The 14,294-nt window shown below is 42.1% G+C and overlaps 1 protein-coding gene across 1 annotated transcript in view; it reads right to left on the bottom strand.

Moving 5' to 3' along the window:
• ncor2 (nuclear receptor corepressor 2) overlaps positions 1 to 14,294 on the bottom strand; it is a gene marked incomplete in the record, with an annotated part of 132,004 nt that overhangs the window by 66,871 nt on the left and 50,839 nt on the right. Inside the window, 3 exon segments of the mRNA XM_036144553.1 lie at positions 4,260 to 4,373; positions 9,645 to 9,827; positions 14,049 to 14,226. Of these exon segments, the coding sequence (XP_036000446.1) occupies positions 4,260 to 4,373; positions 9,645 to 9,827; positions 14,049 to 14,226 (475 nt within the window).

Below are 14,294 nucleotides of genomic sequence, written 5' to 3'. Positions count from 1 at the left end.
GTTTATTTGCATCGCTTATTTCAGCAACAAGGCAATCCAAAGTGCTTTACATGATAAAATCATAAGAAAACTATTATCTAGGATACAGGGAACCAGTGGAAGAACTTCAGAAGTGTGCTCTGCTTTCTTAGTCTTAGTGAGGATGCGGGCAGCATCTTTCTAGATCAGCTGAACCCGCTCTGAATGACTTTTTAGGCAGACCTGTGAAAACACTGTTGCAGTAATCAATTCTGCTAACGATAAACGCATGGATCAGTTTTTCAAAATCCTGCTGGGACATTAGTCCTTTACTCTTGAAAGTGTTCTTTAGGCGATAGGCAGACATTCTTTGTGTCTCCGAAGGTTCATTTTCTGAGTTGCACCAGCTTAGAAACCACCTGATCAGATCACTTAGCTGCAGCTAAGTGCTAACTCTTAATCGCTCCTCCTTTAGACAAAAATAATTCTTCTGTTTTGGTTTTATTGAACAGAAGAAAATGATGGTGATTTGTTCTATCCATCCACAAAAGGGTCGAATGGGTTCATAGTAACCTGACAGTACTTTCTGTTACATCTTACATTTTCCAAGACTTCAATTGGCTGCATCACTTCTAAATGCCCCGCAGCAAATTTCTCCCTGAAATGATCTTGAAGTGTCTGTAACACATGCCTGTACCGGTGGGACAAACTAGTACCTTCTTTTAATAGTGATTAAGGGCCACAGAACATCATTCTCAGGCAAGGCAAGGCAAGGCAAATTTATTTATATAGCACAATTCAGTACAGAGACAATGCAAAGTGCTTTACATGATTAAAATATTGGAAAATAAAACAGAATAAAAGCAAGTAGGGATAGTGTAGAAACAAAAAAGAACATTTGAAAACAGTAAAACATTTTAACTTGAACATTCAAAGGCAATTCTAAACAAATGTGTTTTTAATCTTGATTTAAAGGAACTCAGGCTTTCTGCACTTTTACAGTTTTCTGGAAGTTTGTTCCAGATAAGTGGAGCATAGGAACTAAATGCTGCTTCTCCTTGTTTAGTTCTGGTTCTAGGTATGCAGAGTAGGCTGGAGCCAGAAGACCTGAGTGGTCTGGAGGGTTTATACGCTGATAACAAGTCTGTGATGTATTTAGGTGCTAAGCCATTTAGAGATTTATAGACTAACAGAAGTATTTTAAAGTCTATTCTCTGAGATACAGGGAGCCAGTGTAAGGACTTTAGAACGGGGGTTATGTGCTCTACTTTCTTAGTCTTAGTGAGGGCCACACATGGTCCACGAGCCGCCCTGTGAACACCCCTGGCCTAAATGCTTCTCAATAGCTATTTTTTTCCTGCGGGGAAATAATGATAAAATCGTGATGCAAGACTGATACCATCTCACTCGCCCGTACTTGAGCGAATACAAGCTTGCAACTGGGTCAAAAGTGAGCAAAAATCTTTTTTAAATAAATGCCTGGTGCATCCGCTTTCAAGCTGAACGGGGAAAGAAAGGCTCCGAAGCTTTACACGACGCACATGTTGTACATATCAATTAAATGCAAATGCAGTTCCATGTTGCTTTCTCATCAGTGAGTAGGTGTAACAGGCTGCAGAGTGTTGCCTCAGAGAGTACGCTCCAACAGCAGCACTTAATGAGCAGCAATTATTAAAAGGAGACTTTCATCCTCCGAGAGCAGGGGGCTGGGGGATTTCTCTTCATTTCCGAGCTGCGGTACCTTCAGCTAATTCGAAAACAAAACGGTGAGATACTCAAGTGGCCTGATAAGAAAACCTCAAATAATATCCATGGAACTAAAGAGGGGATATGTGAAGCAAAACAATGCGGTTTTCTGTAAGAGTTTGATTAATTAAAGTGCTGGTGTTCCATTAACATCTCTTTGGAAGCAGACTAAAGCAAAGAGGTTAGCTTTAATGCTTCAACCATGCCCTACAACGGTGGCACCCGGGTTCTCCCACTGAGCTATATTATACACTGGAGTGCTAATCACCGTCTGTTTGAACGAGTCGCTTTGAAACCCCCAGCCGCCATATTGGTACTCCCTATTTCCCCCCAGTAACTAGGGAATATGTGCGCTACAGCATCGAATAACGAGGATTTTCTCATGTTCAGGGGGAGCTTAATACTTTTAAAATGTCAAATGTCATATAGTTTTATGTTATGTTCTGAAAATATCAAGTACTGAGAAAGTCATGTGCTGAAATATTTTGCATTTTATTCCTTTAAATATATATGTTTAACATTTATAAATACATAAATAACAATATACAAAAACATATTTACATATGTGTATACATATATATATATACATATATACATAAATACATACTTATATATACATATATATATATTTAATATGAATAACATGTAAAATATTTCAGCACCTAATTTCCTAGTAGTTGATAGTGTTAGTACATCCACTGACTGTAGAATTACCTGTGAAACGTTTTCACTCAGCCAGAAAACTGCTTGTTGTTGCAACCAAATCTTATGGGATTCTGTGAGAGTAGGGAGTAGCAAGATGGCGGCCAGTGACTTCAGTTTTTCGGCAAAATCAGCACTCCAGTGTATTATATAGCTCAGTGGGTTCTCCGCGGCGGTGCTCGCATTATCATCGCTGGTATAGTCAGGAGCCAGCAATATACTTCCCCCAGGTCACAAGATCCACATCGGGTAAACACAAGCCAAATTCTGTGGTTTCATAAAAACAATTAAAACCCCAAACTCCCACCGAGGGAATCCTGGGAACAAAACAAGGAGAGGGATAAACGCAAGAAACCGCAGCGCTGTTTTTACGTCGGGAACACAACGATTTCTCATAGCTTGGTGAAACGTAACGTGTCTCAGGCGTCTCTGGGGGTCTAATGAAGGGCTGTCAGTGAAACCGTGGCTGTAAGCGTGTCTGAAAGAGCCCGTGCCTCTGAGCCCCAGAGGGACGGACGACAGCGCGGAGACAAGAGAGCCGAGGCTGAAGTAATTACAGCCACGTGGGTAAACACATGTACAGACCTACATGCATTTACTGCAACATATGCGCCCTGCGAAGAAAGCTGTTTTGCACGTCGGACTCAAGCGACAGAGCTGCGGCGCGAGTGACGTTTTGAATATCGAGAAACGCGGCAGCGATGAGGAAGTGGGAGCGGGAGACGAGAATAGAAGCGGCTTTAAGCCCGGTGAGGCCGCCACAATGAGGTTGGATGGCAGTGGGCCAGGGTGCATCATCTAAGGCGGAGGGAAGTGTTACAAAGGTTAGACTGCACGCCTGAGTCACTCTCCAACTTGTGCCATCTGCCGTGTCCCGCTGTTCCACAAAAGGCCCCGCGTTTTCGCCGACACTCAGAGTAACGTGCTGCTCTTTTTCACGAGGTTCTGGACGTGCTTTTAAGTGGCTGTCCGGCAGTTTCTGTGTGACTTGCAGCAAAGCGAAATGTGTTTTATTGGCCCCCGCGTTCTCCCAGAGGTGCGCTATAACTGTCCGCTTTAAGAGCTTTTTCCAAACACTGCCCTGTCAATCACCCTAGATATGCTAAACACAGCGTGGAAACGCAGGCTGAAGATTTATAATCACTCCTTGCTGCTAACCAGAGACTCTGTGCAGCTTCAGTGAGGAGGTTTCAGTTTTGATTCCCAATTCCTATAAAAGAGGAAACCTTCGCTTCTGACCACTAGGGGGACTGAGAGCGCTGAGAATCACTGCAGCGCTCCATCACAGCTTAGCTTCTTCACAGAGCAAGCATTACATGCCGGCTTTATGTGGCATTTCTACGTTTGTCTTCCTATAAGAAGGTTGATTAATCTGAAACGTTTTAGGGAAAAGATCCCCTGGCAGTGAGAAATTGAGCCACCTTTTACCAGGTGCACGATTTTCAGAGCCAACACATCTGATTCATTGTGTCTGCCATTGCTGACCTTTAGCAGCATCCCCCTTTCAGGCAACATTCCTACCTTGCACCACAGTAAAAAGTAGGAGGGGTCAGACATGACATGGATTCGTTTTGACAAGTTTTCTTCTGTTTTTATTTAATCACACAGAAGAGGAAAAAAAATGACAGAGCGCTACTTTTTTGGGGTCATGCCATGTACAGAGTCACAGTATTTGCCGTCCCGACTGTGACGCGGCGGCCAGCGCACACCTTCATCAAGCCGCCGTAGCTTCAGCGTAACGAAAACACAGTGAATGTGTTCAAATGCAACCGCGCTGAAACACCAAGGAATGTGGGTCAAGGGGGCAGGCGGCAGATTAAACATGCCCGTTTGAGTGTTTATCTTCTACTTACTCGGTTCTCATCGTAGATGATCTGCACCAGGCTGCGGTGCTTGGCCTCGCTGGGTGGCGGCGAGATGGGCCTCTCGGGTTCGTGGGGCTTAGCCGCTTCCTCCTCCAGCTGTTGCTGCAGCGCACACGCACAGAAAGAAAAACAAGCGGATAAATCTTCTGCTACGCATTACTAAGGCAAATGTCAAAAGGCGGTTGAGGATTTTATCTGATACGAGGAGCGATGCTGGGAGGACATGGGTTACGGGTCGTTCAAATACCTGAATCGAGTACGCAAGAGCTCAGAAGCTAAATCCTTTAATAGGACGCTTCGATTGATCACGTCGACATGGTCGCCATGTTTCACGGGTGCAGTCATTGCTGTCGCACTACATGCTGCCACTTAGATTAGGTGTGATTACAGGAAGGATAAGATGAGAGGGGGGGAGGAGAAGGGGAAGACCAAAAATGGAAGAACCTTGGAACTACATCAAACAATGAGTTAAAACACCCGGCAGCAAAACTGAACTCCATTACCGCAAAACGTAGCTTGTAATATTAAAAAAGGGAAAAGAGTTTGGCAGGACACATTTCCAGAATAAATATTCCTACACCTACCTCTTATATTTAACACGTTTCCACCAGCTTTTTACATAAATTTGGAAGTTTCCTCGTGTAGATCTTAGGCTACGTTCACACTGAACCCTGAAGTGACCCAATTCCGATTTATTTTGCCCATATGCGACCTGGATCTGATCTTTTTATGACAGTCTGAACAGCACAGATCGGACTTTTTCAAATGCGACCCAGGTCACTTGGATATGTGGTCCTGAATCTGATACTCATCTGATCTTTTCAAATGTGACCTGTGTCTGTACGGCCGGGTCGCATTTATCCGACCTGTACGTCACCGAAACTCGATAAACGTCACTATTCTGCGTCCTGCTATGCAGACGAAACAAGACACACCCTTAGCGGACTACAGAAAGATCATGGTGGAAATGCGCGCCACATTATAATCCATTACTCACAACACTGAGACGCTCGTACGTGTGACGTCATAGCGCCTCCAGTGCGCATGCAGGACACTTCTGTTGAACGCATTCATTCACAGAGATCAGAGAGTGTGGACAACGTTGTGAAGGGAACGTGGCAAGTAGCGAAGTAAATAAGGGGTGAAATTGCCACTGAACTATTTCCTGATAACATTACAGATGTCATGTGTTCCTGATTCTGCACAGCCCTACCTTCAACTCACCAAAAGTACCTTCAGACTAATTCACAAACACTCCAGCAGCTGTAGAATCAAACATGTCCCACTAGACATGCTTCTTTCATTTAATACAAAGATTGCTTCAGTATTTTGAATTTCTTCATACCCAAAACAAAAAAAAAAAAAACACCAACAATATGGAAACCTTCAGTTACATGCAAGAACATGCAAACGCACGTAGAGTATTGATCTAAAACAAAGCAAACGTTGTAACCTGGTGACCTTCATAAATACTTGCTGGAAATGTTGGGATAAACTGGATATAAGCTGGAAACGGCAGCTCAGTGTATTCAGCTGGAACCAGGAGCCACCTGGAGGTTGGGTGTCAAAAAGAGCTGCGCTGAAGTCAGAGGACCCCCACCTGAGCAGATCAGGGTGGGTCGTCTTGTGCCACGATGGCCCTGGATAAGCATGCGGTCGGGGGGGCAGAGGCAGGCGTCGCCATGAAGACCCGCCGCTCCCTATGGAAACCCTCCACCGAGTAAAACAACATAAACCCACCAGCACGAGCTTGGCTGTAACCTAACCTCTACCTCCTGTCCGTTTACATAATCTGCCAGAACGCGTAAAAAAAAAAATGTTTTATCATGCAACTTAATTAGTCCAGATGTTTTAACGCGCAGCAAGAGCCGGACTGCAAAAAACATCCAGGGAAACGCTCTTAAAACGATGGTTTCATCGTTCTGGTTGCACCAAAACTATCTTAAAAGACCTTTACAATATTTTTTTTCTTTTTACGTAAAGCATGTTTTGAAAAGTCCGTTCTTGACCCAATAGCTTAATAGGACCTTTGAAATTAGCAGCTTTAAGAACAGATTTTAAAACGCTCGTCAGAAACCGATGTTTTCGACAGGACCAGGCAGACTGCTGGCCCAGGCAGAGACGGGGCTGGGTAGGTGCTACAAAGGCCGAACGCGTGAGCCCTCAGAGCTGGGTGGCCAGGGAGTCTGAGGGTCTCCTGCTGACGTGATTCTGTTTAGTAGGATGAGAAATCCCGGTCCAAGGTCTTCCTGCCCTCTGGTCTCCTCAGCTTTGATCAAGTTCTCCACTTGCTCTGCATTTCAGGCATTCCTCGCTGTGCACGGAAATTAGCCGGGAAGTTAAACGTGCCGTCTTAACCTCTACGCTGTGAAAAACGTAGGTAGTGTCCTTGAATCTAAGCAACCCCCCCCCCCTCCCACCACCACTCCAACCACAGCAGACGAGATTCTTCTCACGAAATCTCTGGAACGCATCACTCTGACCAGGTGTAATCCCACCTGCACTCCTCGCGGCCCTCCAAAGCTGCTTTTAAAGGATAGTCGTTCTTGTTTGTGTCTGATATGACCGCCTGTGTGATGGATCAGTGAGTTGCATGGATGAGAGCAGGCCCTTTCCTACAGCTTCTTAATGAAACGCTGCACCGAGCCCACTGGGAGTCAGAGCGGCAGGGCTGGCTGGGGCTATGAGCGGCTTCACGGTAACAAAGCGTTCCTCGTACTTCTGCTCCCTGAGGGAAGCTGGTATTTATAGCTTCATATATATTTAACTGATTTCTCTCTGTAGTGAAAAAAAAAAAAAAAACACAGAGGAAGAGAGGGAAGAAAAGCAGATGCCTAAAATTGTTCTGCATAATCAAAGTCCAGTGAGCGACAAACCGCTACATGCTTGAATTCAGGAATTCCCTCCGCGTTTGCTGGGACAACAAACTCCAATCTAGTTCTTAGAATCACGCGTACAGAGTGACACGTATGGCAACTCCTCTCTGCAAAAACACTCAAACTGAGTGAGATTGGATCAAGAGCGTAATCTGAACAAACTTTTCTCAACGTCCTGGCACGGATTCTCACCTGGATTTAGGCCGGAGCCATTCTAACATGCATGTGCTTTGATCTAAACAATAATTTTACTTTGTAGCTCAGGCTGTGTTCACGGTTATCAATCTGCTGTAGGATGAGCTTCAAGTCTTTTAGCAGCCTCCAACAAGTCTTCTACCTGGATATTCCTGGATTTATCTCCACCCATCTTCCCATCGACAGTTTAAAAACTCAGCGATTGCTGAATGACAGCACGATGCTGCCTACACTATGTTTCATTGTGGGGATTGCATGTGCTCAGGGTGGTAGTTTTCCATCACAAATGGGCCATTGCATAAAAGGTCCCATCTGACAAGAGCAACTTCTTCTATTATAGGATTGCTGCATGGAATCCCCAAGTACCTGACTGTGGAGTAAAACCTAAACAATGTTTTGTGATGCACATGGGTCTGTGCACTTCCAACTAAGGTGTAGGAGCTGATTTATTTTACCAGAAGGATCGGTCTCTAAGTGCAATTAAACGTGAAGAATGCAGCACAGAGTGCAGAAAGCAACATACTTGTTGAGCCTGTTAGTTTAGGTGGAGCGCCAATGTCCTGCAGGGTTTGCATTGTTGCCAGACTTGTCCAATTTTCTGATGGACCAGTGCTTAGAGAGGCGTTCACAGCATGGGACGCAGTTTTATGATCTAATCCTCTTTTAAACTCCTCCACAACTCTCTCTCTGACCCGTCTGCTGTATCCTTGATCTTCATGATGCTGTTTGTTCTCTAATGTTCTGTAACAAAGCTCTGGGAGCTTCACAGAACATCTGGATTTATGCTCAGATTGATTGCATCGGATTTTCCTTTAGGGGTATCATACAAATTTGTTCCACATCTAAAATAAAAATTAAAAAAATCCATAATTTTCCTTCCACTTCACAACCAAGCGCCGCTTCGTGTCGGCCTAACACATAAAATCATAATGAATTACAGTGAAGGTTGAAGCTGTCATCTGAAAAGGTTCCAGGTCATTTAATCTGTTTACAAGGCATTTATATTGAACGGCATTTACAGTATTCTTGGATCTAATGGCAACTAATTATTGACATAATTAGTTTCCTTGAAAAAAAAAAAAATCACTTTCACTTCACAAATTAATCTGACAACGGAAAGTTCACTAAGCATTAGAAATAAATAGGGCTGGACGATAATTCACTAACGATATATATCGATCGATAGACGTATATTGATAGAAAAAAGGGTCAATAAAAAGTTCAATAGAATAAAAGTTTTACTTCCTTATGCATTTTAGCCAGGTAGGTTAATACTACAGTCATTACATCCTCTCAACCAATCACAAACACAGACCCTGGAACCAAGCTCCGCCCCCTTCAAAGGGTTCAGAGAGCATGCGTTCTTTTTTAAAAACTTGTAGTTTTGGTAAAAAAGTTAGTTGAATAAAGGGCTGAGTTTGAATTCAGTGTTTGAGAGTACTGTATCTAAAAATAGGTTGCTGAGCAACAGCATAAAATGGCCAGGGCTGCACTTAAAATATATGTTTTAAATTTGTTGATAATTATCGATATCGATCCATTATGGTTTCTATTTTATCAACGTTATTTTTCCTATATCGTCCAGCCCTAGAAATAAATGCTTATTCCTCACCAAACCCAGCTCAGTAAGTGTCAGGGTTCTTGCCAGCGCATTTTAGCGTAATGGTCCGTTACGCTGAAGGTTGTCAAAGTTAGACTGAAATTAGACCTAATTTTTAATGAGTGTAACGGTCAATATGACACGGATGTTTGAGAGTAACAAAAAAAAAGTCAGTAAAGCTCTTGAACGTGCATCAGCACAGCTATAAACCTCCCGAGCAACAGACGCTAATGCTAAGCTAACGCTAGCTGTTATTAACTTGACTAACAGCCCCCCTCGAGCTGCACTACACAACGCTCTGCTGCGGGAATGCACTCAGAGAAGCAGTAGAAACCCCCCAAGTGTGTAAATGGCATCCCAAATTCTGCTCAAATAAAAGGGCAATACAGAGAAACAAAAGCCTAAAAATGCCATCAAATAATTATAATTTAAAAAAAAGTTTTTATGGGATGATTGAGCAAAGCCCATTGAGGCCAGAATAAAAAATGAAAGTGATGAAAATAGATAACAGCTACTTTTACTAATTTAAGTATTTTCTGTTTTCATGCTGCTACAGAATTACTGAGCTGAATCTTAGTGGATATTAAACCAGATAAAAAGGTGAAGGTGCTACTAGTTAGGCTGCCACAGAGGAGGGTGACAACCTCCTGGGACCGCTAAGCAACCAGATCCAATCTCCGAGTACCATCAGTTCACACAAACCTGCTTTTTGCGAAGCTTGCAGATCTGCTGCTCCACCATGGTGATCTCCCTGTCCACGCGCTCCATGTTCTGAATCAGCTCCTCCTTGGAGAATCGAGCTGGAACCAGATCCAGGTCTGTGTCCATGTGGACTGGGCTTACAGGAGAGATGGGCTCCAGCTTCCCAATGGCACTTCCACGGTCCTGTGAAGCCCAAAATAGCAAAGGTTTGGTACAATGCTTTTCTGGCCACTACAGGTATTAAGATTCCATCTTTTTTTTTTTTTTTAAGTTTTCACAAATAGAGAACTATGTTAAGAGGAACCCATAATTAGTGGGGAATCATTTAGCGTTTATGCTGCAGCTTTCACGCAGGTTTTTAGAAATAACTGCTTACTAAATGAGAGCTTTGAAGCTGTGTTTTAAATCATTAACGGTATTACTGAATACTTTTGGGTTCTTGTAGAACTATGCAGCTGAGGTTTTATCAGTCGCACTTTCACTTTCAAACATTTATATATTCTCGGTTCAGTCTCCCAGAGCCAATCAAAGTCTTGTGTTTTAGATCAGTTTCTGTCAAGGAAATAAAGTTCTGGTTTGGTATAAAGGTCTTCTAATGATGTCAATATATGGCAACTCCACTCAAACATACTACATTATGCCCGTGGTCTCCATTTGTTACAAATCAATTTTATTTTGTTAATTTACGGTTATTTTCCAGTAACTTAATCGAGGCATGAAAACTTTAAACATCATTTTGGAATGCTTCTGTGGTAGTCTGACAATTTAATCGATAATTTTGCAGGATCAAAGTTACATCTTAAGAGAAATTTCCTTCCTCCAATTAAAAGAAAAAAAAAAAAAAAAAAAAGTTGTGAAGGGAAACTAAACCATGAACTGTTTTCATTTTTAATAAAAGTCTGCAGCCATTTTAATTTTATCACGGCATTCATCACTTTAAAAGCAATAACGTTTATTCCTCCTTTTTCTATTACTATGTTGTTTTTTCTGATCACATGTTTTTCATTATTCCAGATGAAATTGTGACAATATTCTTCCAAAAATTTAGCCAACTGTCAAATATTTGTTGATTTTTTTGTAAAATGGCTTGAATATTTGTTCTGTCATTTTCAGTGTGGTCCTTGTTTATCATTATACCTAAATATTTTACCTCATTTTTATCAATTAAAGTGGGTTGATTATTTTTCTATGTTCATCTTTAAGCCTGAATCTTTTGATCGCTAAATTAACTAAATAAAATTGATTCGTTACAAATGCAGACTGCGGGCTCAATGTAGTTTGTTTGAGTGGCGTTGCCATAATGTGACGTCATCAGGAGGCGCAGGGACCATGGAGAATTTCTTTGTAAAATTGTCCGTTTACAAACCACAATCCTGCTCTCAAATAAAACCTACACCACGCTATAATTACTTTAGTAAGTTGTCCAGACCAATCACAATGTTTTGCATAATTGTGCAAACGTTAACCAATCATGCATTTTTACACAAAAATGTTGTACAAGGAAAGCATCATATGGTTTATTTATAATGAGATAAAGCTTTAACCGGTGAAAGTGGAGCACAATCTGAACAAACAAAAACAACAGAGGGACACACTTGTGCAGCAGGGAAAGAATTCCTTTCTTCCTCGTGAATGACGGAGTCGGTGTTCGTTCTGATGGTATAAATATACGAGGCCATTATGGAGCAAGTCCTCCCTGTGAGTGAGTGAGTGAGTGAGTGAGTGAGTGAGAGAGTGAGTGAGAGAGAGAGAGAGTGAGAGAGAGGGAGAGAGAGAGAGCCTTCCAGCCTGGGTTTTGTCCTGTGTTATTTTTAAACATCTGAAATGAAGGTTATGTAAGTGGGCTAATCTGGACTAGGCAGGCAGCACTGTAGACCTGCTGTGATTGAAAATCTCTGAGCCAGAGGATGTTGAGCGCCTGTCCTAGATTAAGAAGCCCACGGCTGCCAAAGCCAGTGAGTCAGAAACAAATAAACACAGAAATGCCAGAATAGGAAAGGCGCTCGTGGGATATTTTGATTTTGTCTAATCTGACAACCCTGAGTGTGAATCAGAGTACTATCCTCCTAACCCACGTTACGGCTCAGCATGCCAGAGAATATCTGAGGACAGATTAAAAAAAGCCTGAATGTTTTCTGTTTTGCTCACAATTCCACTCAGATAGACTTGACAATTTTTCTAGTTATCAAAGGAAATATAATCATGCATCGCTATGCTTTCTAGTTAAGAAATTAACAATGGGTATATACTAAGTCATAACTGGGCCGCACGTAATCAGGAAGGCCCAAATATATTTAATAATAAACATGTTGCCACAATTAAGTTATCACCGTCGATTTCTCTAAAGCAAATGTAGCCATTTGTTCATTTCCCAGACAAAAAAAAAAAAAAGAGTGTGTGCAAAAATGTTGACCTGTTTAGTTCAGCCATGATCTTAACTCCAGTATAAAGGAACGCAAGGAACATAAACTAATGGATCTGAATCTGAACCGACCAGTACTGAGGTCAACAACTACAGGACTGTCTCAGAAAATTTGAATATTGTGATAAAGTTCTTTATTTTCTGTAATGCAATTAAAAAACATGAAATGTCATACATTCTGGATTCATTACAAATCAACTTAAATATCGCAAGCCTTTTATTGTTTTAATATCGCTGATTATGGCTTACAGCTGAAGAAAACTCAAAAATCCTATCTCAAAATATTAGAATATCGTGAAAAAGTATACTAGTAGGCTATTCAACTAATCACTTGAATCGTCTAATTAACTCAAAACACTGCAGGGTTTCCTGAGCCTTGAAAAACACTCAGCTTGGTTCAGTAAACTAAATCACAAGTATGGTAGTGGTTAAGAGACGACATAAGATTCTCACAGTAACTGGTGTACTGACCGTGGCATTACTGTCCTTGATTGGCCTGCCAATTCCCCTGACCTGAACCCCATAGAGAATTTGTGGGGTATTGTGAAGAAGAAGCTGAAAGACACCAGAGCCAACAATGCAAATGAGCAAAAGGCCTCTATTGAAGCATCCTGGGCATCCATAACACCTCAGCAATGCCACAGGCTGATTGCCTCCATGCCACGTCGCATTGATGCAGTAATCTGTGCAAAAGGATTCCCAACCAAGTAATGAGTGCATTAATGGACATTTTCAAATGTTTGATTTTGTTTTGCTGTTATATATTTTTTTTTACTTGGTCTGAGGAAATATTCTAATATTTTGAGATAGGATTTTTGAGTTTTCTTCAGCTGTACGCCATAATCAGCGATATTAAAACAATAAAAGGCTTGCGATATTTCAGTTGATTTGTAATGAATCCAGAATGTATGACATTTCATGTTTTTTAATTGCATTACAGAAAATAAAGAACTTTATCACAATATTCTAATTTTCTAAGACAGTCCTGTATATCTTATGCTCACCTTTTTCTCAGAGGAGATTATTCAAAAAATAATAAAAAGAAGAGATAAGTTCTAAACTGAGGTGTAAAGAGTGTGTAGGTTCTGGATTACAGTGACACATGTGTTGTTTCCTGTTCTATGAGTCATGCAACAGGCTTCAGCTTTGTCAGATACTACTAGCTCACTCCCTGCTTCTCCAGTCAGTCTCCCAGTCCTCCCTTCCCCCACTATCTGTGCCTCTCCACTGTTGCCCTTTGCCTTTTTTTAAGCTGCTTCCTGCGTTCTACCAGGCTGCTGTATGCCGTTCTTGTTTAATGGGGTGATTCAATCACACTTCACTTATGCAATAGGTTTACAACTCTTGCCGCTTTAAGGGAAAGCACTAGGATTCCTGACTACCCGCCACCACCCCCCCGCCCTGCACCCTGTGTTATTGGTGTATCTATTTACCATTCTCTGGCGGTCTGCCTCTCCTGGCAACTGGAGGCACTCCATCATGTCAGTGACACCTCGCAATCAGCAGCTCTGCATTGCAAGCAAGTCGCTCTGACCTGCTGTCCATAATTTCACTCTTTTGAAATCTAGGTCAGGTCTATTATTTATTAATTGCTATTTCACAACTCCACTGGTTTTTTCCCGCTGCTGCTGCTCCAGGGATCCATCTCAAGATTTAGAGCAGAATCCTCTCAGATTTAGACATGTCCCCTGCTGTGACATGTCTAATGAAATCCTTTAGGTTTTTTAAAGAGCCTAGACGGATTACCCAAACAAGTTAAATCCTAAACAGATAAGTTATTAATATTTAGGGGGGGGAAAGGCAGAACGTAAACTACGTATCATCACTTCTAAGAATCGTCCAAAAATAATGCAACATTGTTCTTATCGGGCCTTAGGATGGGGGAGCATCATTAGCACGTTGGCCGTCTTCCAGTGACACACTCCAAAACAAGCCAAAACGAAACAGCTGCAAATTCACGCCATATATTACAGGTTACTCACCTTTGTCATATCCTCAGCCCCTCCGAGAGGTAATGGCTGGCGGTGGGACATAGGCCTCATCATAGAGTCTGATCCCATCTCTAAACGAGGACGTTTGATCTCCGCATAATCCACCTCTGAGTGGCTGTGGTGCTCAGGCAGGTAGATGTGCTCGTAACGGATGTGCTGCTCTTGTCCTCTGAAAACAAAATAAAAAAAGTACACAGTTGTAGCAGAAAGGTTTGTACGCTCAGCTATCGTTTTTGC

This window comes from Fundulus heteroclitus, chromosome 12, assembly GCF_011125445.2.
Source record: "Fundulus heteroclitus isolate FHET01 chromosome 12, MU-UCD_Fhet_4.1, whole genome shotgun sequence".
Taxonomy (NCBI): Eukaryota; Metazoa; Chordata; class Actinopteri; order Cyprinodontiformes; family Fundulidae; genus Fundulus; species Fundulus heteroclitus.
This window is presented reverse-complemented; position numbering and strand designations above follow the sequence as displayed.